Consider the following 24919-nt stretch of genomic DNA (forward strand, 5'->3'; position numbering starts at 1 on the left):
ATGAATGTATGCTCTAGATAAAGCCTCTAAATAACATGATTATATGAACAGATAAATGCTTTGAATGGGTTCTTAGTGTAATAGTATTTTCTGTTCAACATGGTTGTAAAGAGTGATTATCTGAGTGATTAGACAAGTTTCTATATCCTTCCTGGCAGGTGGCCATTTTCCTCTGACCTCTCTTATCAACAAGGCATTTACAGAACTGTTGTTCTGTTGTTCACTCTGTGTTCACTTCTGTTGTTCACTTATGTGTTTTGTGGAACACAGAACTGTTGCTCACTCTGTTTTTTGTTTTTGCACCATTCTTTGTAAACTTTAGAGACTGTTGTGTGTGTGGAAACTCGTAGGACATTAGTAGTTTTTGAAATAGTCAAACCAGCCCATCAGGTACTAACATCCATGCTACAATCAAAGATACTCACAGAGATAATACTTTTTCTTTATTATGATGTTTGATGTGAACATTACCTGAAGCTCTTGGCCTGTATCTGCATGATGTTTACATTGCGCTGCTGCCACATGATTGGCTGATTAGAGAAATGCATGAATTTACAGGTGTTCCTAATAAAATGGTCGGTGAGTGTATCTACTAAATTATTAGACATAATTGGGCTATTTAGAACTACTGAGATAATTAAGATTACTCACAAGCTGCTGGTTATGGTAACATTAACACTGAACAATCCCCCTGGTATGCATATAACATGCTATGCAGCATACATACAGTCATGGGAAAAAGAAAGTACACCCTCATTAAATTCTATGTTTTTATTAAGGGTCCAAATAACAATTGTGTGGTCCTCACCAACTTCTATAAACAAAAAATAACCTTAGGTGACAACAACAACAAAAAAATAGATTTCAATATGAAGTTTTTTTTCCCAAAATTTTTTTATTATTATTTATTTTATTTTTTTTTTACAAGTAAACCAACGTTCAGAAACCAAGTAGGGAAAAATAAGTACACTGTTTAATTCAGTAACATGTAGAACTACCTTTAGCAACAATAACTTGAAGTAAGCATGTTTTCTCTCTATCTGGCTTTCGCATCGTTTTAGATGAATTTTGGCCTACTATTCTTTACAGCATTGCTTCAGTTCATTGATGGGCATTTGTTTTGCACAGGTCTCTTAAGATCCCGCCGCAGTCACTGGGGTTTTGGTCCAGACTTTGACTTGGCCATTCCAGCAACTTGATTTTTTTTTTTCTTCTTTAGCCATTCAGATGTTGATTTGCTGGTGTACCATCCTTGACTTTTGGTATTATAATAATAATAATAATAATAATAATAATAATAATAATTCCTTATATTTATATAGCCCTTTTTTTCTAGAAACTCAAAGAGCTTTACATAGTATGGAGAGCTAATCTCATTAACCACCAATAGTGTATAGCATCTACCTGGATGATGCGACGGCAGCCATAGTGCGCCAGAACGCCCATCACACACCAGCTGTTAGTGTAGAGGAGAGAGTGATGTAGCCAATTCGGAGATGGGGATTATTAAGGGGTCATGATAGAGAAGGGCCAATGGGGAATTTTGCCAGGACACCGGGGTATATCCCTACTCTTTTACGATAAGTGTCCTGGGATTTTTAATGACCACAGAGAGTCAGGACCTCGGTTTAATGTCTCATCATGGTGCTGTTTCCACAGAATAGTGTCCCCGTTACTATACTGGGGCATTAGGCCCCACACAGACCACAGTGTGAGGACTCCCTGCTGGCCTCACTAATACCAGTTCCAGCAGCAACTTTAGTTTTCCCCAGTACTTCTCCCATCCAGTTACTAGCCAGGCTCAACCCTGCTTAGCTTCAGTAGGAAACCAGGAGAGAACTGCATGGAAATATGGCTCTGGCATATCTGGCCTCTAAGGTGTTTGTGGTGATTTGCTGTGTTTGGTTTTCGCCAAACAAGGCGCTGTACATGATGAACAAACATCATTGTGTTTTGTTTTCACCTAAGGTTATTTGTTTGTTTATAGAAATTGGTGAGGACCACACAATTGTTATTTAGACCCTGATAATTTTTTTATGATTCATAATTTTTATTTTCTGCAAAATGAAAGAATACAAATGTGTATACACCAAAAGCAAAAAATTAATTAGAGAATGTCAGACATTGGTACATTGATTGCTTACATAACTCAAATAAGAGAAAGGGATATGTACAATATCTCACAAAAGTGAGTACACTCCTCACATTTTTGTAAATATTTGATTATATCTTTTAATATGACAACACTGAAGAAATGACACTTTGCTACAATGGAAAGTAGTGAGTGTACAGCTTGTATAACAGTGTAAATTTGCTCTCCCCATAAAATAATTCAGCATACAGCCATTAATGGCTAAACCACTGGCAACAAAAGTGAGTACACTCCTTAGTGAAAATGTACAAATTGGGCCCAAAGTGTCAGTATTTTGTGTGGTCAGCATTCTTTTGCAGCACTGCCTTAACCCTCTTGGGCATGGAGTTCACCAGAGCTTCACAGGTTGCCACTGGAGTCCTCTTCCACTCCTCCATGATGACATCATGGAGCTGGTGGATGTTAGAGACCTTGTGCTATGTTCCGTTTGAGGATGCCCCATAGATGCTCAATAGGGTTTAGGTCTGGAGACATGCTTGGCCAGTCCATCACCTTCACCCTCAGTTTGTTTAGCAAGGCAGTGGTCATCTTGGAGGTGTGTTTGGGGTCGTTAACATGCTGGAATACTGCCCTGTGGCCCAGTCTCCGAAGGGAGGGGATAATGCTCTGTTTCAGTATGTCACAGTACATGTTGGCATTCATGGTTCCCTCAATGAACTGTAGCTCCCCAGTACCGGCAGCACTCATGCAGCCCCACAACATGACACTCCCACCACCATGCTTGACTATAGGCAAGGCACACTTGTCTTTGTACTCCTCACCTGGTTGCCGCCACACACGCTTGACACCATCTGAACCAAATAAGTTTATCTTGGTCTCATCAGACCACAGGACATGGTTCCAGTAATCCATGTCTTTAGTCTGCTTGTCTTCAGCAAACTGTTTGCGGACTTTCTTGTGCATCATCTTTAGAAGAGGCTTCCTTCTGGGATGACAGCCATGCAGACCAATTTGATGCAGTGTGCGGCGTATGGTCTGAACACTGACAGGCTGACCCCCCACCCCTTCAACCTCTGCAGCAATTCTGGCAGCACTCATATGTCTATTTCCCAAAGACAACCTCTGGATATGACGCTGAGCATGTGCACTCAACTTCTTTGGTCGACCATGGTGAGGCCTGTTCTGAGTGGAACCTGTCCTGTTAAACCGCTGCATGGTCTTGGCCACCGTGCTGCAGCTCAGTGTCAGGGTCTTGGCAATCTTCTTATAGCCTAGGCGATCTTTATTTAGAGCAGCCATTCTTTTTTTCAGATCCTCAGAGAGTTCTTTGCCATGAGGTGCCATGTTGAACTTCCAGTGACCAGTATGAGGGCATGTGAGAGCGATGACAACAAATTTAACACACCTGCTCCCCATTCATACCTGAGACCTTGTAACACTAACAAGTCACATGACACCGGGGAGGGAAAATGGCTAATTCTGCCCAATTTGGACATATGCACTTAGGGTTGTACTCACTTTTGTTGCCAGCGGTTTAGACATTAATGGCTGTGTGCTGAGTTATTTTGAGGGGACAGCAAATTTAAACTGTTACACAAGTTGTACACTCACTACTTTACATTGTAGCAAAGTGTCATTTCTTCAGTGTTGTCACATTAAAAGATATAATCAAATATTTACAAAAATGTGAGGGGTGTACTCAGTTTTGTGAGATACTGTACATAAAATTAAAGAAAAAACAAAAATCTGGATTCTTCTAATTCAAACACATTTACTCCTTGTGTTATTTGTTTCTCACCCAACTCATATTTGTACATTCTCAATATAAGGCAAGTATCTGCCCCACTTCTTCATATATGCATCCGTTCTTCCATTTAATCTGTAGGACATTCTCTCATATGCCACCACCTTCCCCAGTTCCGTGATCCATTCTTGAACTACAGGAGCACCTGCTATCCACCAACACCTCATAATAATTTGCCTTCCTATCATAATACTCACTTGTATACATTCTTTCATTTCCATATAGGGCCATAACAGAGATGGATCCCCTAGAAAAGAGAGGCTGGGGCAATATTCCAGATCACATCTTATAATCTCTTGGATATACTCAAGAACCCTAATTCAAAAATCTTGCACTTTAGAACAGAACCATAGAGCATGTGTTAAACCACCCTCCTCAACCCCATATTACCAGTTAGCAGAAATCTATAAACCCAATATATGTAGCCTGCCTGGGGTCCAATAGAAACACTGTAGAATTGTATATTGAATGAGATGTACTCCAAGATTTATTGACATCACTTTTCGGCATATTTTCAACCAGACTTCCTCACTGATTGTTATATTCAAATCCTTACGGCTCTAAGAGCAGACCGGAAATTATCTGTCATCTTGTCCATTAACATCCTATAGTTTACTGAAGCCTCATGCTTTTTCCCATATGCTGTTAATACCGTAGACATGACATTCACCTTTTGTGGAACTTGACTATCTGGGCAATATATTACCTTTAATAGATGTCGTAATTGTAAATATCTCCAAAATTGCATTGCATTAAGTCTGAACGTTTGCCTCAACTGGCTAAAGGATTTCAATATGTTATTCTCAAAAATATCCCGTAATTTGTAAATACACTTCTACCCATTCTTTCCATTCTACCCATAAGAATACCATTCTCTGCCAATTCTTTCCATTCTACCCATAAGAAGGCTGATTTTCCGATCTGCAATTTAGAATTCATCCAGATATTCAAGGCCTCATTCAGCTAGGGGTTACATTTAAATATACCAGAGATCTTCCATACCAACTGGTGTTGCAGACATGACATGGTCATTTACCATTCCATAGAAAAGTTCTCGTTAATCTGAGAGATTGCTTAAATTGGTCAGTGGGATGTCCATTGGAATGGCCTGTAGCAGGTAACTAATTATTGAAAGGCAATTCATTTTAATCACATAAACCTTTCCCAAAGAGATGTGATGACCACCTCCCTACATCATTCGAGATTTTTTTTAATAATGGCTCATAGTTGACCTTTACTAAATCAGTTAGCTTTGGAGGGAAATGAATTCCAAGATAGTGTATCCCCTGATTAGACCACTGAAATGGGGCAGGTAGAAAAAGGGATGTTGAGCAGTAGGCTGTTAAAAGGAGAGAATTTCGAAAACACATTAATAATTTGTAATAGACGAGGCACTGATTTCTGGGGCTCAGAAATAAACAACTGCATAAAGCATCAATTTGTGTGCTGTCCCCCCAGCTTGTATCCCATGGAAATCCCTACTTGCTCTAATGCAATGTTTTCATTCCAACCGAGCAGAAACCACACCCAAGTCTATTGAAAGCCAAGATCCACTGAACAGGAGGAATCAGGTGTGGCTCCTGTTTGATTTGAATGAAAACATACACCCACACCGGCCCTTTGCAGATAAAATTGGACACCCCTGCTATAATGGCTGCGGCCAGGGGTTCTAAGGCTAAACAGAAAAAAACAGCGGCGATAGTGGCAATCCTTGCCACGTCCCCTTTGCCAGAGGAAAATAATGCAATATAGTTCTGTTTGTACTAACTGCGGCCTTGGGCTGTGTGTAGAGTAGGCACGTCCAATACATAAAGACTGAAATATTATATACATATATACATAAAGATTTCTACGATATTAAACAGATAACCCACTCCTCACAGTCAAATGTTTTTTCCATATCCAGCAAGACCACAGCTATCGTAGAATTATCATCAGCCACTGACCTCGTAATATTGACTAGTCTTCTAAATAAATAATAAATGGCGCACTTATATAGCACTTTTATCCAAAGCACTTTACACTGTGACTCATTCACCCATTCACACACACACTCACACACCAATGGTAGCAGAGCTGCCATGCAAAGCGCTAACCTGCCATCGGGAGCAACTTGGGGTTCAGTGTCTTGCCCAAGGACACTTCGGCATGTGGAGTGATGCGGGCCGGGAATCGAACCATCATCCCTACGATTAGTGGACAACCCACTCTACCAACTGAGCCACAGCCGCCCCTCACAACCGTCCCTCATCTAATTCAGTGAGGGAAATAAGTCTTGAACGTGTCAACTTTCTTTTAGTAAATATATTTCCAATGAAGTTATTCACATTAAATTTTCACCAGACATCAGTATTAACTCAAGAAATCCGCAAGTATAAAGAATTCACAACATTAAAGTCCATAAATAAAGTTATGTGTAATAAATTGGAATGACACAGGAAAAAAGTATTGAACACGTAAAGAAAAAGCAGTTCTCCAAGGAAAGGTAAGGCAAGGAACCACCTGAAATCTGTAAGTAGTTGGAAAGTAATTATACCGCCTATCTGTGCAAATTAATATCAGCTGGGGCAGTAAATTGATGGTCTATAAAAGGCTTTTCATTACCAAGGTGTCACACAAGAAACATCTCATCATGGGTAAATGCAAAGAGCTCTCCCAAGACCTTTGCAACCTAATTGTTGCAAAACATATTGATGGAAACGGATACAGCCGTATTAAAAAACTTCTGAATCTTCCAGTAAGCACCATTGGGGCCATTATCTGCAAGTGGAAGCAACATCACTCCATCATCAACCAGCCATGCCCAGGAGCTCCTCGAAAGATTTCTGAGCAGGGAATCAGAAGAATAATCAGAATAGTAGCCCAAGAACCAAGGACCACTCTGAAAGAGCTCCAGAAACACTCGGAGGCAGCAGGTACCATCGTCACAGAGAAAACAATAGGCGATGCACTCCATCGCCATGGCCTCTATGCACGGTCACCCCAGAAGACTTCATTACTAAAGAAAAGGCATGTCGAAGCTCATTTAAAGTTTGCTACAACTCATTTGGACAAGCCTATGAAATACTGGGAGAGTGTAGTGTTGTCAGATGAGTTAAAAATTTAACTTTCTGGCTATCATACTAGACACCATGTTTGGAGAAGAAATGGCACTGCACATCACCCTAAAGACAGTATACTAACAGTGAAGTTTGGAGGTGGAAGCATCATGGTGTGGGGCTGTTTTTCATCGCATGGTATTGGCAGACTTCATATAATTGAAGGAACGATGAATGGAGCCCTTTACCGGGAGATTCTTGATGAGAATCTGCTAGCTCAAATCCCCCTTTTCTCATGCCGCTCTCAGCACAAAGTCAGAATTCCCTGATCTCAAAAATCTCACCAGAATTGGTCTGGGTCTGTCCATGGGGTTATTTCATGGGCCAATAATTCTATACTCCCGCTTCAACATCCAACGCCACTCCAACATCTCCAACATCCGGCGTGACGTTTCCACTAGTGTTGTTGGCAGCTCGCCCATGAACTTCAATACATTCCCACCTTCTCTCCCTTCGGGGATGCTGATAAACAGGAGAGTGTACTGTGGACTTCGATTCTATAGATCCTCCAGTTTATCTCTTAGCTGATCAACCTCACTCTTGCCCACTGAGGTATCTGCTTGCATTTCCCTCCCTAATAGCTCAAGGAATTCCACATGCTTTTCCATATCGTCCATTCTAGTGATCAAAGAGGACAATTTTGTCTCTACTGATGCAGTAGTACAGCGAATCTCTTCAAGGCCATCCAAATCATCAGAAATTTTCTTCAGCATGATACATACAGTGCATCCGGAAATTATTCACAGCACTTCACTTTTTCCACATTTTATGTTACAGCCTTGTTAGAAATGGATTCAATTCATTATTTTACTCAAAATTCTACAAATAATACCCCATAATGAAAATGTGAAAGAAGTTTGTTTGAAAGCTTTGCAAATTTATTAAATATAAAAAAAAAAAACACATGTACATAAGTATTCACAGCCTTTGCCATGACACTCAAAATTGAGCTCAGGTGCATCCTGTTTCCACTGATCATCCTTCAGATGTTTCTACAACTTGATTGGAGTCCACCTGTGGTAAATTCAGTTGATTGGACATGATTTGGAAAGGCACACACCTGTCTATATAAGTTCCCACAGTTAAAATGCATGTCAGAGCACAAACCAAGTCATGAAGGCCAAGGAATTGTCTGTAGACCTCAGAGACAGAATTGTATCAAGGCACAGATCTGGGAAAGGGTACAGAAACATTTCTGCAGCATTGAAGGTCCCAATGAGCACAGTGGACTCCATCATCTGTAAATGGAAGAAGTTTGGAACCACCAGGATTCTTCCTAGAGCTGGCCACCCGGCCAAACTGAGCGATCGGGGGAGAAGGGTCTTAGTCAGGGAGGTGACCAAAAACCCGATGGTCACTCTGACAGAGCTCCAGCGTGTCTCTGTGGAGAGAGGAGAACCTTCCAGAAGAACAACCATCTCTGCAGCACTCCACCAATCAGGCCTGTATGGTAGAGTGGCCAGACGGAAGCCACTCCTCAGTACAAGGCACATGACAGTCCACCTGGAGTTTGCCAAAAGGCACCTGAAGGACTCTCAGACCATGAGAAACAAAATTCTCTGGTCTCATAGCCTGAATGGCAAGCGTCATGTCTGGAGGACACCAGGCACCAGTTATCACCTAGCCAATACCATCCCTACAGTGGAGCATGGTGGTGGAAGCATCACGTTGTGGGGATGTTTTTCAGCGGCAGGAACTGGGAGACTAGTCAGGATCAAGGGAAAGATGAATGTAGCAGTGTACAGAGACATCCTTGATGAAAACCTGCTCCAGAGCTCTCTGGACCTCAGACTGGAGCGAAGGTTCATCTTCCAACAGGACAATGACCCTAAGCACACAGCCAAGATAACAGGAGTGGCTACAGGACAACTCTGTGAATGTCCTTGAGTGGCCCAGCCAGAGCCCAGACTTGAACCTGATTGAACATCTCTGTAGAGATCTGAAAATGGCTGTGCACCGATGCTCCCTATCCAACCTGATGGAGCTTGAGAGGTCCTGCAAAGAAGAATGGGAGAAACTGCCCAAAAATAGGTGTGCCAAGCTTGTAGCATCATAGTCAAGAAGACTTGAGGCTGTAATTGGTGCCAAAGGTGCTTCAACAAAGTATTGAGCAAAGGCTGTGAATACTTATGTACATGTGCTTTTTTGTTTTTTATTTTTAATAAATTTGCAAAGATTTCAAACAAACTTCTTTCACGTTGTCATTATGGGGTATTGTTTGTAGAATTTTGAGGAAAATAATGAATTTAATCCATTTTGGAATAAGGCTGTAACATAACAAAATGTGGAAAAATGAAGCGCTGTGAATACTTTCCGGATGCATTGTATATATTTGCTATATCCTGTGCTGTATCTGTCTCCAAATCTGTCTGCTGAGTGGCACTCTCACCATCTTGAGACAGCTCTTGACCCTGTGATCTCAGGTGTCTTTTAATGTCCCCTAACACTGGATTTTTCACCTGTTTCAACATTTTACTCATTTAGGATTATGTTAAGGATACTCCTTTATTAAATTTGACGTTAGCAGTATTTCAAATATATATTTGATACAATGCGCGCTCCACACTTAAGCGGCCATTCTTCTCCTCAAGTGACTCTATAGACCCTGGTAAATAAAAACATAAAATTGAAGGAGGGTATACTTTCTTTTTCCCATGACTGTAAATGGAAATTTTAACTGTTTGCCGAGTTTAGGGTAAATATATAAGAATTTACTAAGTCTGCAGTTGGTATGTGTGATAACAAACTGCCGCTTGTACATGCCCCCACCTCCACAGTGTGATATTCAGATTGAAAAATATCTGTGTCTGTTATTTGGAACATTTTAATGATGTATTGTTATAAATCTTTATAAATTCCATGGATTATTTTGTTTGTCTTTTTGGCTAATGAGTATTTGCATGGTTCTTTAGGCAGATCCAGTTAGGATCCTGAATGACGACAATGCATTGGTGGTCAAGTCCAATCGAATGCAGGAAGGGGCTGTGCCCCAGCTCGAGCCCGGGATGGTGGTTGGTCAGCTGACATTGGCCGATGCCCTCATTGTCGGCAATTCCAACAGTCAGGTACACTGTATGGACTGAAATCTGTAACATTCTGTGCATTAAAAGGTGTTGAAGCAATCCGTGGAAGATTTCCAATTGTTTTAGTGGTTACAGTATTTACTGTATGGCCAAACGTATGTGGACACCTGACCATCACACCCATATGTGGGTGTAACACTGTCCCCATGTTCTTGCAGAAATTATGAAGTCGGAGGGAGGCGCTTTATAATCATTTCAATTTTCAACTTTTTATTCATCCACACCCATGCACACACAGCTCCAAGCTGGTTGCACTCTCTCTCCCGAGGCACTCATCTCTCTTCTTTTTTATCTTCGCCTCCACTCACTGCAACACAGAACATTCATTCACAGAATTCCCCCAGGTGTGCATTCATTACCAATCACCTTCTCTGGCCCCACCCTCCATTCACAAACTGGTGCTTGAGCACGCCCCCACTTCCACATATACCCACGCCTGGAGGGTGAGGACCACCCATTTGATGTAGAGACACTCCTTTTTTATCATGTTGTACTTAGACTCTCACATGGAGAGCTTGTGGCTGATGTACAGCACGTGGTGCTCCTCCCTCTCCTCTACCTGGGACATCATGGCCCCCAACACAATGTCTGATTCGTCTGTCTGTAAAACAAGGGAGAGAGAAGTCAGGAGAACGTAAGAATGGTCCACCACGGAGTGCAGGTTTTACCTGAGTGAAACTCCATCCACTGGACAGGATCTGGCGCTCCCTTTTTAGTGAGATCAGTCAGCGGGCTTTTGACGATCGAAAAATTAGGCACAAAACTTGGATAATAGCCAGCCAGCCCCAGAAACTGTCTCACCTCTTTTTTGGTCTTGGGTCTTGGGCAAGCCATCCTGTCTTATCAATTTGGGGACGCACCTGCCCATGACCCAAGTTGAAACCCAGATAACATACTTCCACCTGTCCAATCACACATAACCCAAGGCCCGAACAACTCAAAAGGAAGGGTCACGAATTGGTGAAACAAAAATGAAAAACCCCACCTCTATCCGTTCGCCTTACCTCATAGTCGATGTCCCTGATCCGCTGTATGACCTAAAAGGGTTCTTGCCAATTGGCAAGTAATTTGGAGCTTGATGTGGGTACCAAAACAAGCTCTTTACCTCCTGGTGCAAACTCATGTAGCCGAGTACCCCTGTTACACAGCGGGGCTTGACGTTCTTGCACCTGACACAAATTCTCCTGTGTTATGTGACTTAAGGTCATGTAAGGTCAGCCCATCCAACTGCAGATGGTAAATACTGGTGTAAATCAGTTTAATCCCCAGCAATTCATAAAGCTTGTGAAGTGTTTGTGACATGCCAAAAAGACATGCCCTGATCAGTCAAGATCCCTTTCAGGATCCTGACTCGGGAGATAATATGGAAGAGTACCCCCTCAACATTACGTGCAGAGATGTTGCAGAGAGGCATTGCTTCTGGGTGTCGTGTAACATATTCCACTACAACCCTTGGCAAAAAATTATGGAATCGCCACTCTTAGAAGATGCTCACCAAGCTTTTTTACTTCGTAGCAAATAAACAAATCACAGATATGACACAAAACAAATTTTAGCTGGACATTTTGGCTTCGTGAAACATATCTCAAACAAATTAAATTCGATTGTTTTAAGTAATGGCATATTTTTTTCCAGATCAAGTACAGGAAAAAAACTATTGAATCACTCAGTGTTGAAGAAAAAATTATGGAATCATGAACAAAAAAAAGTCTATTAATACTTTGTTGCTCCTCCTCTGACTTTTATGACAGCCTGAATTCTTTGAGGCATGGACTTCACTCATAAAAACAATATTTTCCATCAAGCTGGTTCCAGTATTCTCGAATAGCGGTTGACAGATTAGCTTTGCAGGATGGAGCTTTGTTATGGACCAAATTTTTTACATTTCCACAATAAAGTTTCAATCGCATTGAGATCCGGACAGTTTGCTGGTCATGTCATTGAGTTGATATGCCTTTCCTGAAGAAAAGCTTTAACACTTTTTTTGCACTGTGGTAAGATGCATTATCATCCTGAAAAATGACTTAATCATTAAACCTATTTTCTATCAATGGAATGAGAAAAGTGTCCAAAATTTCAATGTGCATTGATTGTTGAGGTCTCGCCTGGTCCTCTACATGACATGCAACCCTATGTCTTAATGAGTGGGGGAACTTGATTGTTTTCTTCAGGCAGTCATCTTTATATGTTTCATTAGAACAGCACCAGACAATGGTTCCAGCATCATCTCCATGGCCGATGCAGATTTGTGATTCAGCACTGAATATCACTTTCATCCAATCATCCACACTCCATGATTGCTTCTTTTTAGCCCACTGTAACTTTGTTTTCTTCTGTTTTGATGTTAGTGCTGGTTTTCATTTGGCTTTTCTGTGTGTTCATTCAGCCAATTTCTTACAGTTCACAGAGGGCCATTAATTTTGGGGTACCCAGTGGATTCACCAGCTGACATTCACGACATGCCACACACCACCTGCAAACATCGCCGCAAATGCTCGGCCAATAGAAGCGGGCCATGAGTCGGTTTAATGTTTTGTCCTGTACTAAGTGCCCCACCATCTGATTATGGTGAGCCACCTGGAAAAACAGTTCCTGGTGGCTTTTCAGGACCAACAGTTGGGTCATTTCTTCCTGTGTTTGAGTGTTCTGAGTCACTCAATATAACCTATCCTTATTAGTTGAAAAATAGGGGTGGGAGAGCGCAACATTAGGATTTTTAATTTGCTGATCATCAGTACTCTCATTTGGTTGAAGGCGTATCTTAGGGTCTAGTCGCACAACTGCTCCAAGGGGAAATGGAGAGGGGAATCCCTGCCAAGAGGGCAGTGATGTGCCAGGGCTCCCACCAATGCCAGCCCAGACTTTACTTCCGCAACTGCAGCCCTAAGTTTACTGAGTCTGAGGAAACAGACTGAGAGGAATGGGAGGGGATGGGTGCAGGGAACTGGTTTCAGTGGGGGTTGTACCCGTTTCTGTGATGCTGGGATGGAGAAAGGAGGAGGAGGGGAAGGATGAGAGCAAGACGGAGAGAGAGAAGGGGGATTCATCTGCCCCCGGATATACCGTCAGGTGATCCTCTGCAAGCTGGACCACTTCGTCCACAGACGCTGGTCTGTGGCACTGGACCCACTCAACCATCCCCTCCAGTAGTCAGGCAATGAACTGCTCCACTACCATGAGGTCAATCACTCCTGCAGCGCTGCATCTTTCTGCCAGCAACCATCTTCGCCAGGTGTCCCTGAGCTTCTGGATGAACATGAATGGGCAGCCAAGCTCACAGAGAGTCAGCTAGAGGAAGCATTGACAGTGCTCTTCAGGTGTGCGGCTGACCTCTTGCAAAATTACCCATTTCAAGGCTGGGTATTCCAGCATGTTGATGACCAGCAGCTGCAGGGCCACGATTTGGGTTTCTCCGGTCAGGAGCAGCAACAGTCTCCACACCTCTGCGGAGCAGGTCGTCCTGCGGTCCCATCTTGGCCGCTACGGCCGGGGCTGGAATACGTGCCTGCTGGACCAGGCCCTGGGTTAGAACTCCATGACAGAATCTCTTCCTCAGTTTATCCAGGGTTTTGGCACCAGTGTAACACTTCGGTCTGACAGGGAATATGGAAGCTGGAGGCAGGCTTGGAACAACTCAGAAGGGTCTTTATTCTTTATCTTTTACTTTTCAGCCACTTTACAGCTCTGTGCTGGTTGGCTTCTCTGTCTCGAGGCACTTGTATGTCTCTTTTTATCCTCGCCACAGCTCACTGCAACGCAGAACAATCATTAGTCTAATTTCCTGCAGGTGTGCAATCCTTAAAACTCACTATCTCTGGCTCCGCCCTTCATTCGCAAACTGGCACTCGAGCATGCCCCCGCTTCCACAAGTGTGCTCTTCCTCTTTTTGTGTGAGACTTCCAGTTTGATTTGTAAGCAAGTAACTCAGGTTTCCTTAATAGAAACTGTCCATTAACTGCACTAACTCGCCATACTTTACGTTTGGATACCTAAGGGCATTTCCAAGTATTTTTGGAATGCAAGTAGAAGTATAAATAGGAAACTACTACTTTTTTCAGGTACAAGATTTTTTGCCTTTTATTAGCTGCTAATTCTGAGCTATATGCTTTTTGACTACACAAGCTACTGTTATGAACAGATGTACATAATGTCAGCTTGCTAGCAATCCAGTCTCACCGTTGTATCAGAGAACAAATGACTCATGAATTAAATTAATCTGTATCATCTGCTGTCTAGGGACACTAGTTTAACTTACATTTATGTGCTGATATCCTCCTAAGAAGATGTTGCCGCGGAGCATCGGAGCCCAAACACTTCTCTGGATACAGGGCTCCTCCGTCTTCTGTCATCTGTCCAAGTGAAAAAAGCAAACATACTGTCACTTCTTCAATTCAATTTTATTTGTATTGCGCTTTTTACAATGGGCATTGTCTCAAAGCATCTTTACAGAAACATATAAACCTGGTCGGTATACAGATTTTAAATGTGCGAATTTATCCCAATTGAGCAAGCCGGTGGCGACGGTGGCAAGGTCAAACTCCCTAAGATGTTAAGAGGAAGAAACCTTGAGAGGAACCAGACTCAGAAGGGAACCCATCCTCACTGGGTAACAACGGATAGTGTAAAAGTAAAGGAAAGTTCATTGGAGTCTGTATGGCCTTAGAAGCAACCGTAGTCCCAGCAACCACAGTGCGTGTGTCCATCTGGAATTGGAGTAGATGAGAGCTCCATCCAGATGTAGGGCATCCGAACGGATCAGGCAGGTCTGGAGAGCAGAAAGGATCAGGATCTCTAGTATCTCCTTAAAATCATGTGTGGCTCGACAGAAGGAGAGAGGGAGAGAAGAGATTGTTAAGACTGTGCTTTGCGTAACAGAAGTCTACTCATGATAGGCTTGAGTAAACAAATACTTTTTAAGCCTAGACTTAAAAACTGAGACTGTGTCTGAGTCCCGAACACTAACTGGAAGGCTATTCCATAACTGTGTGGCTTTATAAGAGAAATCTCTTCCCCCTGCTGTAGCCTTCGCTATTCGAGGTACCGTCAAATAGCCTGCACCTTTTGATCTAAGACATGGCAGATCATAGAAAACCAAAAGTTCATTTAGATACTGTGGCGCGAGACCATTTAATGCTTTTTAAATTAATAATAGTATTTTATAATTAATGCGTGATTTCACTGGGAGCCAATGCAGTGTTGATAAGATCGGGGTGATGTGGTCGTATCTTCTGATTCTAGTTAGGACTCTAGCAGTTGCATTCTGGACTAACTGGAGTTTTTTTATGCACCTACTGGAACATCCAGACAGTATGGCATTACAATACTCTAGTCTAGAGGTGACAAAAGCATGAACTAAAATTTCTGCATCATGTAGTGACAATATATTTCTTATCTTAGAAATATTTCTGAGATGAAAGAAGGCTATCCTAGTAATATTATCTACATGAGCATCAAATGATAGACTGGAGTCAATAATCACTCCAAGGTCTTTTACTGCTGCACATGATGAAACGGAAAGTCCATCCAGAGTTACTATGTGACCAGAAAGCTTACTTCTAGCTACACGTGGTTCTAGTACAAGTACTTCTGTCTTATCAGAATTAAGTAAGAGGAAGTTAATAAGCATCCAATGTCTAACGTCTTTTACATATTCCTCAACTTTATTAAGCTGCTGTCTGTCGTCTGGCTTTGCTGAAACATACAACTGTGTATCATCAGCATAACAGTGGAAGCTAATTCCATGTTTACGAATAATTTGACCTAGAGGTAGCATATATAAAGTAAAGAGCAGTGGGCCTAAAACAGAACCTTTTGGAACACCAAATTTAACCTCGGTATGCGTGGAGAAGTCGCCATTTACATCTACGAACTGATAACGATCGGTCAAATAAGACCTGAGCCAGGAGAGGACCGTTCCCTTAATGCCAACAACATTTTCTAATCTATCAAGGAGAATAGTATGATCTATAGTATCAAAAGCTGCACTAAGGTCAAGTAATACAAGCAACGAGACACAACCTTGTTCAGTAGTAGGTCATTTACTACTTTAACCAGTGTTGTCTCTGTGCTATTATGAGGTCTAAACCCCGACTGATACATTTCATGAATGTTGGTCCTATGTAAGTACGAGCATAGCTGCTGTGCTACAACCTTTTCTAATATCTTGGGATATTAGAAAAACAGGAGATTTGATACAGGTCTATAGCTGGACAGTTGAGAGGGGTCAAGGTCAGCTTTTTTAATCAGGGGTTTAGTAACTGCTAATTTAAATGATTTTGGTACACAGCCAGTGCTAAGGGAAGAATTGATTATGTTTAGAAGCAGTTCAATTACTCCAGGACAAATCTGTTTAAAGAAACATGTAAGTAAAGGATGAAGTATGCAAGTTGATGATTTCGCTGAAGAGATTAATGAAGCTAGTTCAGTCTCTCTAAGGGGAGTAAAACATTCTAATCGTAAAACTGCCTGGTTTTAATTTAACAACCTGAATTTCACATCTAATATTTTCAACTTTACCAATGAAAAAATTCATGAAATCTTCGCTGCTATGTAATGACTGTGTGCTTCTTTCTGTAGTGGTTTTATTCCTATTTAATTTTGCTACCGTGTTGAATAGAAATCTTGAATTGTTTTCTTATCTCCTATTAAGGTGCAGATTTAGACTTTTCTAGCATCACTAAGAGATTTTCTATAGTTCAGGAAGCTCTCCTTCCATGCTGTTTGAAATACTACCAATTTGGTTTGACACCATTTACTTTCTAATTGTCAAGTGGTCTGTTTTAAGGTATGCATTTGATCGTTATACCAGGGTGCTAGCTTTTTCTCTCTAATTAATTTTTCTTTTGAGTGGAGCCACTCTATCTAGCATGTAGCAGAGCGTTGACTCTAAAGCATTTAGTCATCTGATCGAGTTCTATGGAATCAGATGGTGATCCAAATCTAACTGATGTCTCTGGGAGGTTATTGATGAAGCTCGGTGCAGTATGTGAAGTTAAAGTACGTTTTACACGGTAGCGAGGCGAGCTGCAAATATTATGATCAATACATATTATGAATGAGATAAGATAATGGCCTGAAACAACTTCAGACTGTGGAAAAATTACAATATTTTCTATATTTAATTTGTATGTTAGTATTACGTCAAGAGTTTGACCACCATTATTTCCTATTACATTCTGATTTACCCCTACTGAATCTAAGATGTTCTCAGAGGGTCTTCCGGGTTATCAAAATGAATATTAAAATCACCAACGATTAATGCTTTATCTACAGAAACAACCAGGTTTGAGATAAAATCTGCAAATTCACTAAGGAATTCAGTATATGGCCCTGGGGGTCTGTAAATAACAATTAGAGGAATTGACTTTTTTTGTGACTACATAAGCTATACTGGTATAAAGAATTTCAAAAGAATTTAATTTATGACTAGGTTTTTGTGTGGCGCCTAGATTTTGACTATGGCCGAGTGCGACAACTCCTCCTCTACCAGTTAAACGAGGCTGATGTACATAACTGTATCCAGGAGGACTGGCTTCATTTAATGCTATGTACTCGTTTGGTTTAATCCAAGTTTCTGTTAAACACATTATGTTACATGCCTGATCAGTAATGATTTCGTTAACAATAAAAGCCTTAGACGTAAGAGATCTAATGTTTAATAGTCCTATCTTCAGAGCAGAGGTGCTGGATATGCATTCAGTATGATCTAATTTTATGTTAATTAGGTTACTAAAACAAACTTTCTGAAATTTTCTATGTATTTGTATAGCTCGGGGAACAGACACAGTCTCTATAGATTTTACTACAAGTGCTGAACTATTAATTGAACATTGATTTTGATAAATGTTGTTATTGTTGAAAGATGTACTTACGGTAGGTAGTCACTTGCTGTGTAGTGTCTTGGAGATGTCTGACAGTAGTTCTGCTCCGATGCTGCTGGGGTGCAGGCCATCAGGACGAAACAACCTAGGATGCCCCCAGAACAGATTCCAATTATTAACAAACAGCAGATTCTGTTCATTACACCAAGAAACTAACCAGTCATTCAAAGTCTACTGATGTCGTTCACCCCTGCTTGCAGCACGACCGCTCCAATGCTTTCGTCCTTCTTCAGGATTCCTGTTACCTGCACAGCGACATCAAGGACACGAGCACCAGAAAAACTGGGGAAAATGTGTGCGCACTTTACCCTTAGATGAAGCGACGCAGACATTTCACACAATGGAGTCCCCGACAATCACAGCGTTTGGTCTGGTCTGACGAAGAGGGGCGAAGCGGTTCCTGGTTGGGATCTCAAATGCTAGGGGTGGTGTGGTGGGAGAGGTCCTCGCCCGGGGCCTTCCGACGCTGGTTCACCCAAGGTCGGTGGTGTGTTGGCACCGGCGTGAGGGAGACCTGGGCTGGATAAGTCTTGGGTGCACGGTCCCTGCACAGAGAAACACATGGCGTAGAGGGGCTGGGAGTGGTAATACCAAGCTGCGTGCTTACCTTGGATTTATAAGCGGAAGCACAAGCTGTTTCCAGTGCGGTTCTTTGCTCGTGCAGCTGGACCTGCTTGTTGAGTAGGCCGCGGATCTGTTTCTCCACGGTCTCCAGTTCCAACAGCACCATGTGCAGCTCGAGCGACTCCTCTTCTGCACTCAAAAGCGGAGAAACAACAGACATATTTGCTTTTAAAACAGTGATAAATGAGATAAATGTGAAAAGTAAACAAGGCTAGCGGTAAGGTGATGCTAGCGGGCTACAAGCTAGTCGCGGATGTTTGTAAGATCCAATGAAACTTAGCAACAGCGCAACATTACCATTGTTTTTATCTAAAATAGTATCAGTTATATTTGTAAACGTTCTAAAAGTAAAAAATTATATTTTTAAAGTATAGAGATTTAGAAAAAAATAGCGTCGGCTCAAGGGACACTGCTTCCTGCTACACTGCTTCCTGCGACACTGCTTCTTGCTTCTGTATTTTCTTTAGATTCAAAGCTTATAACCAAACTCAAAGGGCTCCTTCATTTTGGGGATGCGGATGGAGATTTTATGGCATCACATCCACATTTAGCTCTAGTGTGCAGTTTATGGTAAAAACACAGCTGTTCTTAAAAAACCTTTTGTTTGTGCCAATTATTAAGGCAAACCCTAACTGCACAAACAATGCCAGTTTTTAGTGAGTCCATAATTATTAACATTAACTATGAGATGTTAAATGGTAATGTCGATAGATGTTATGAGTACAAGCTAGTCAGCTGAAAAAACAACCCAAATGGCTAACCAGAAGTCTTGCACAAACAACTTCAAACAGACATATGAAAATAAGGTGGGTACTGATTACATTGTTTTTTGACATTGTGTTTTTATGTGATTATTATTTGTATTATGCTCATAATGAAAAATAGTTTGTTTAGTTTGATAGTTTTAAGTATATTAGTTATTTTATTTTATGTGTGTGTTTAAATATTTATTCATAGTGCACATTGTGCATCCTTGATTTTTCTCTGAATGTGCATCACTTACAGCAGTGAGATTAATTTAGGCTTCCCCAAGTAGCTTGCAACAACACTTTTCTATCAGAGAAAAATTCCAAAATCTTATATTCAGCAGCTTTAAAACACATGCAATTAAATATAAACACACAAGCGGTGATTTTTAAAAAATCTCTTTTCTCAGGTGAAGTTCAGCGAGTTGACCATCGACATGTTTCGCATGCTCCAGGCCCTTGAGCGAGAACCTGTGAATCTTGCCACCCAAACCACCAAACCAGGGACACTTGTAAGAGAAGACTCTTGCACTCTCCCCATCTCTCTCACCGTTGAGTGTTCTTTTTAGCTCTTTTTTCCTATCCCTTTCTCCCTTTCACTCTCTATCACACTCTTAGGCTTTCATCTCTCTCTTTTCAGGAACCCAGCGAAAAGCCAGCCAAGCGGGAGAACCCTCACAAATACCTTCTATACAAACCCACTTTCAGCCAACTTTACACCTTCCTTTCAGCCTCCTTCAAGGTCAGCACACATTTCCTGCACACATCACCTTTGTTTCTGTCTGTCTGTATGTGTAGTTGCCGCTTGCATAAATGACCCAATCAAACGTATTCAAATCTAAATACAGTGAGTTTGGAAAGTACAGTAGGTAGTCAACCAGAATGTCTATTGCCATTACAAACCAGTCACATTACCAAATACAAACCACATTACCAAATACCAAATACACATTACCAAATACACATTACCAAATACAAACCAGTCACATGTGAAAGTCATTCACAAAATTACTACCAGGTGGGGCAAAAGGACAGATTGCAAATCGTCTGGAAGTGTGACGTTTTTGGTCTGTAAATGGAGATCACATACTGGAATAAATTGATAGTAACACAAATATAACATTTAAAAATATATATTTTTATTATAACATCATTGTTTTTGTTATTTTGTTAAATTAAAATCAGCAGTGACTGATTTCATGTTATTGTTATTTTCAAAGCGTATTAGAACAATGTTCTCGAACCGGAACAAAGAATACAGTTTTTGCTCCATTTTCGCTTGTACTCCATCACTCCCCGTCCATGCTTATTTATGTTATTTAAAAGGTTAATTTCACATATTCAATTTAATTTTTTTCCTCATGTCTGTTAAAATGTAGTCACGTTAGTTCAAGCCAAAGAACACAAAACATGCAAATCAAACTTTAATGGGGAGGGTTCAATACAAAGGTGGAAACGGTACCAAGCTGGGCCCGCTATCCAAATGGATAATAGATGGAAAATACAAGAACTAAAATCCCAGCCTGGAGATAAAAGATGAGTTAGGTCTGGCTGAAATACAAGCTCAAATAATACCGCCAACAGCAGGGCAAGAACCAAGGAGCCCTGCTCCGACACACTAACCACTGGGCTATCCGCAGGTATAGTGAATTGTGAGCAGATGTTTTTACAGGGTAGCTATGAATGAATAAATATCAAATAAACATAAATCAAAACAGGGTGGATTTTGAATTGTGTTTAATTTTAACACCATGTAATTATTATGTACATTTTGTTAAAGATCAAATCAGGAGACGTGCATCATGTTTGTTTTTTGGACACATTATTTACAAAGAGATTTGGTTATGAGATAATTTAGAAGACAAGCATTGACAAATGAGGAAATTTTATTTAGCCGATGCTCTTAAATTGGATTACAAAAAGTTCTTTAACTTCATGTGTGGGGCTGCAGTGGACAGTTTTTGTGCTTCCCAGCCACTGGGTTAGTGGCTTTGTGACAAACAATAGAAAATATTATTATGAAAATAATAATAAAAATGTTAATAAGTAATGTTAAATGTTAAATAAGTAAATGTGAATGGGTTAACACTGGAATCCCTAGAAATACATGAGCATCCTCGTACCCACCAAATGAGGAGCCTTTCCTCTTACTCCCCCCATAAGCTGACATAATCAGGGCTCGACATTAACACTAGTCTCGGACAAGTGAATGTTTTTGGACAGACAAGTGAATGAGAATTGCAAATGAAATGTCAATAACAAAAAATATAATAATAATAATAACTGGCTTTAATTGTGATATAGCCTTTGTGATAGTCAGTTATAACCAAGTTCACATTCTTCTGCTGATGAAAATAATCTAGAGCACATAGGCTGCTGCATACAGTGGAAACCAGGAAAGTGCAGGTTTATACAAGCTGTTGCTTAGAAACAAGCTTGACCAATCAGAATTTGATTCAACTTTACCGTCAGAAAACAGCAGAGAACCGCATCTTTTTAATTTTCTAAAAAACAATGTTTCTCAAACCTTTGCAGCCTGGGCCAACACCACTACCACAACATGAAGGCAAACATGATTTGAAAAATTAAGTTTATGCGTTTGCTTCTTTCCATGACCACAGCAGTGCTGTTGCCAGCTACCACATCACTGTTTGGTGTGGTGTTGTTTATAGTTGAATGATTCATGTAAGGTGTTATGAGCTGATAGATCACTGATGAGAGTATATTGATTCTAAATAATTATATTTACACCACAATTGAAAAAAAAAATTCCTTTATTCTCTTTAAGTAACTTTTTTTATTTGGACAAGTGAATGACAAATTTACTTGTCAGAAGGACAACCACATGACACTGCTTAAAGTCAAGCCCTGCATATGGCGAAGCAGAGCGGTGCTAGAATCATGCTATGGGGGTGCTTCTCAGCAACAGGGATGGGAAGACTGGTCAGAATTGAGGGAAGGATGACCGCAGCCAAATACAGAGAGGTTCTTGAAGAAAACCTGCTCCAGAGTGCACACAACCTCTGACTGGCATGAAGGTTCAGCTTTCATCACACCAACAATCCAAAGCATACACCCAAAACAATGCTGGACATCTTTAGTTTCAGTGACACCGACCGGCATACTTGGACGAAGCCATTCAGCTAGCAGAGGATCACCTGGCGGCATCTTCAGTGGCAGACAGCTTTCTAGTTTCTCTCTCTTTCTCTCTGTCTCTCTTTTCCTTCTCTAATTCCAGCGTCCCATGACCGAGGTACCAAGAGACTGAAACTGGCCGTCATAGTTTGGTGGGGAAGCCAGGCATCTCTAGCATGAGTGTGCCATCATGGAAGTGGGAACACCAATACAGATATCCCACAATCTTCAGGCCTCCCACGATCGAGCAGAAATGTACTGTGTGTCAGGGAGTATACAAGGGAGTACACCTCAGGCCTTGGTGGACTCTGGGTACAACCAGATCACAGTCCATCAAAGCCTGATTCAATGCCAGGCATTGGGAAATGCATGATTGGTGAAAGTAAGGCGTGTGCACAGGGATGTTTAGGAGTATCCACTAGGGGCCAATCATGATTACATTCTGTGGGTCAAAAGCATAGAGTGGAGGCGGTGTTTGTTTGGAGTCGTTTGCCTCACCCAGCCACTAATGTTTGGGACAATTTGCCCAGGGTTTTGGGCATTAGTACGAGAAATGTTTGTGGATGTGTAGTGCAGTAGTGTGGAATGTGCACAGCATAGCTGGGGAGGCAGTGCCGGGACCATCAGTGTCAGCTCTACATCAGTGGGACACAGAGGGTGGGGAGGGCTCTGCTCCTCCATGCTTTGCAGGGATTCCCCTCTGAGATTTCCCCTTGGAGCAGTGAGAGCAATTGATGGTGAGCAAATTCAGCTTAATGTTGCTGCTCATCATAATCCCATGGCTAGGCATTTGGGGCAGGATAAAACACTAAACCATCTCATGGCCTACTTTTATTGGGTGGGCATTTGCAGTGCTATGTTTGCAGGTGGTGTGTAGCATGATATAAATGTCAGCTGGTGAACCCGCCAGCCAACCCAAAAGTACCATTGCACCCCCTTCCACTGACCGAGGTCGCCTTTGAAAGAATTAGCATGGACATCATCAGGTCATTAGAACTAACTGCACAAGGGCATTGCTTTGTGCTAATTTGGACTACGCAAAGTGATACCTGAAAGCCATGCCTCTTCTCAACATCTCAACATGCAGCATTGCGGAGGCACTGTAGTCAGTTGAGCCAGGTGGTGGGGGTATGTGGCAGTGGAGGCATGGTCAAGTGTCAGCTGCAGTCAGAGTCTAAATTAATAGTATCTTTGCTGCAACTTTTCCAACATGAAGCTGCACATCTGCTCACCACGACCCAGCACAGGTAATGCATCACACCAGTGCTGACCACTATTCGTTGGTTACCAGTGCGTCAAGGTCACATATGTAAATAAAGTCAAGAAAAAAGCAATATGATCTAAAACTTTTATTTAGCATTTATTTTAGAGCTTAAAAACATGTTCAATGTTTGGATTTGTTTTAATAAAATAAATAAATAAAAGATCACTGTCCCTGATGCAGGTAACATTACATCACAATAGCTAGGGCAGTGGTTCTCAAACTGGGGGCCGCCAGATGGTGCCGGGGGGGCACATATAGATTTTTTTGTTGTTGTTGTTGTTTGTTTTACCTGTATGTAAGTCTGGATTGTGAACATTTGAACTATGATGTACATAAAAATGAGAAATATTAATAAATGAAATCAATTATACACAGCACACTAAGACACACCAAACAGAGACATCCGTTGATATACTAGTGTACAGTACTGTTAGCCACACACTGATAAAACCTAAGACTATTTAAAATGCATAAGTTTTTAGGTAGAGGACATAGTCTCTTAGCTGAGAAAGTTAATGCAGAAGAGTCTAGCATGAAAAAAAAAAAAAAAAACGAAAATTTGGCAACTCTATGGGGGCACAAAGGGATGCACCCTACACAAGGGGGGCCTTAGTCTGAAGAATTTGAGAACCACTGATCTAGGATGACCATATTCTGGTTTTCCAAAAAGAGGACACCATTTTTTTGGGGAGGGTGGGGAGTGGCTTAATAGCATTCAAAAGAGTGTTACTATGAATACAGACTTTAATACACTAAAAAAGACACATTATTTGCATCACATAAATATATATAAATAAAATTGGTTTCACTCTGCCCACGTTTTACATTTTTTCATACATTCTTTTGAATGTCCATAGAATAAAATAAAATATCAGATGCCATGAGTGTACCTTCTGCAATCATTCGCACATTTGAATAACCATGTAATGCGAAGCATTGTGATAACATGAAATAAAAAATTACCTTATATGGCCATGGGCATTCTTTCAAACCAGGACAGCTGTCATTTGCTGCTATGTTGACACCATACACAACAGCACTTCACCGTCGCCTGTTCACTGAGAGTAGGCTAATGGTTGATATACAGAATTGGGACAATAGTTGCTGCAAGCCTTTTATAATCAACCAATTGGTGTGTGAGAAGGTGGGAATTATAGCGCACACGACACATGTTATTAGACCATGCACATCCA

General features: G+C 41.2%; 1 protein-coding gene across 3 annotated transcripts in view; it reads left to right on the plus strand.

Moving 5' to 3' along the window:
• Nucleotides 1–24919, plus strand: part of scai (suppressor of cancer cell invasion) — a 115400-nt gene that overhangs the window by 66073 nt on the left and 24408 nt on the right. The window contains exons 9-11 of one of the 3 annotated variants that reach the window (XM_053617567.1): nt 9907–10059; nt 19738–19878; nt 19968–20069. In XM_053617567.1, the coding sequence (XP_053473542.1) occupies nt 9907–10059; nt 19738–19878; nt 19968–20069 (396 nt within the window). The remainder of the gene's footprint in view (nt 1–9906; nt 10060–19737; nt 19879–19967; nt 20070–24919) is intronic. The other 2 variants (XM_053617568.1, XM_053617569.1) reach the window with 2 other exon arrangements.

The sequence above is a fragment of the Ictalurus furcatus genome, chromosome 28 (assembly GCF_023375685.1).
Source record: "Ictalurus furcatus strain D&B chromosome 28, Billie_1.0, whole genome shotgun sequence".
Lineage (NCBI taxonomy): Eukaryota > Metazoa > Chordata > Actinopteri > Siluriformes > Ictaluridae > Ictalurus > Ictalurus furcatus.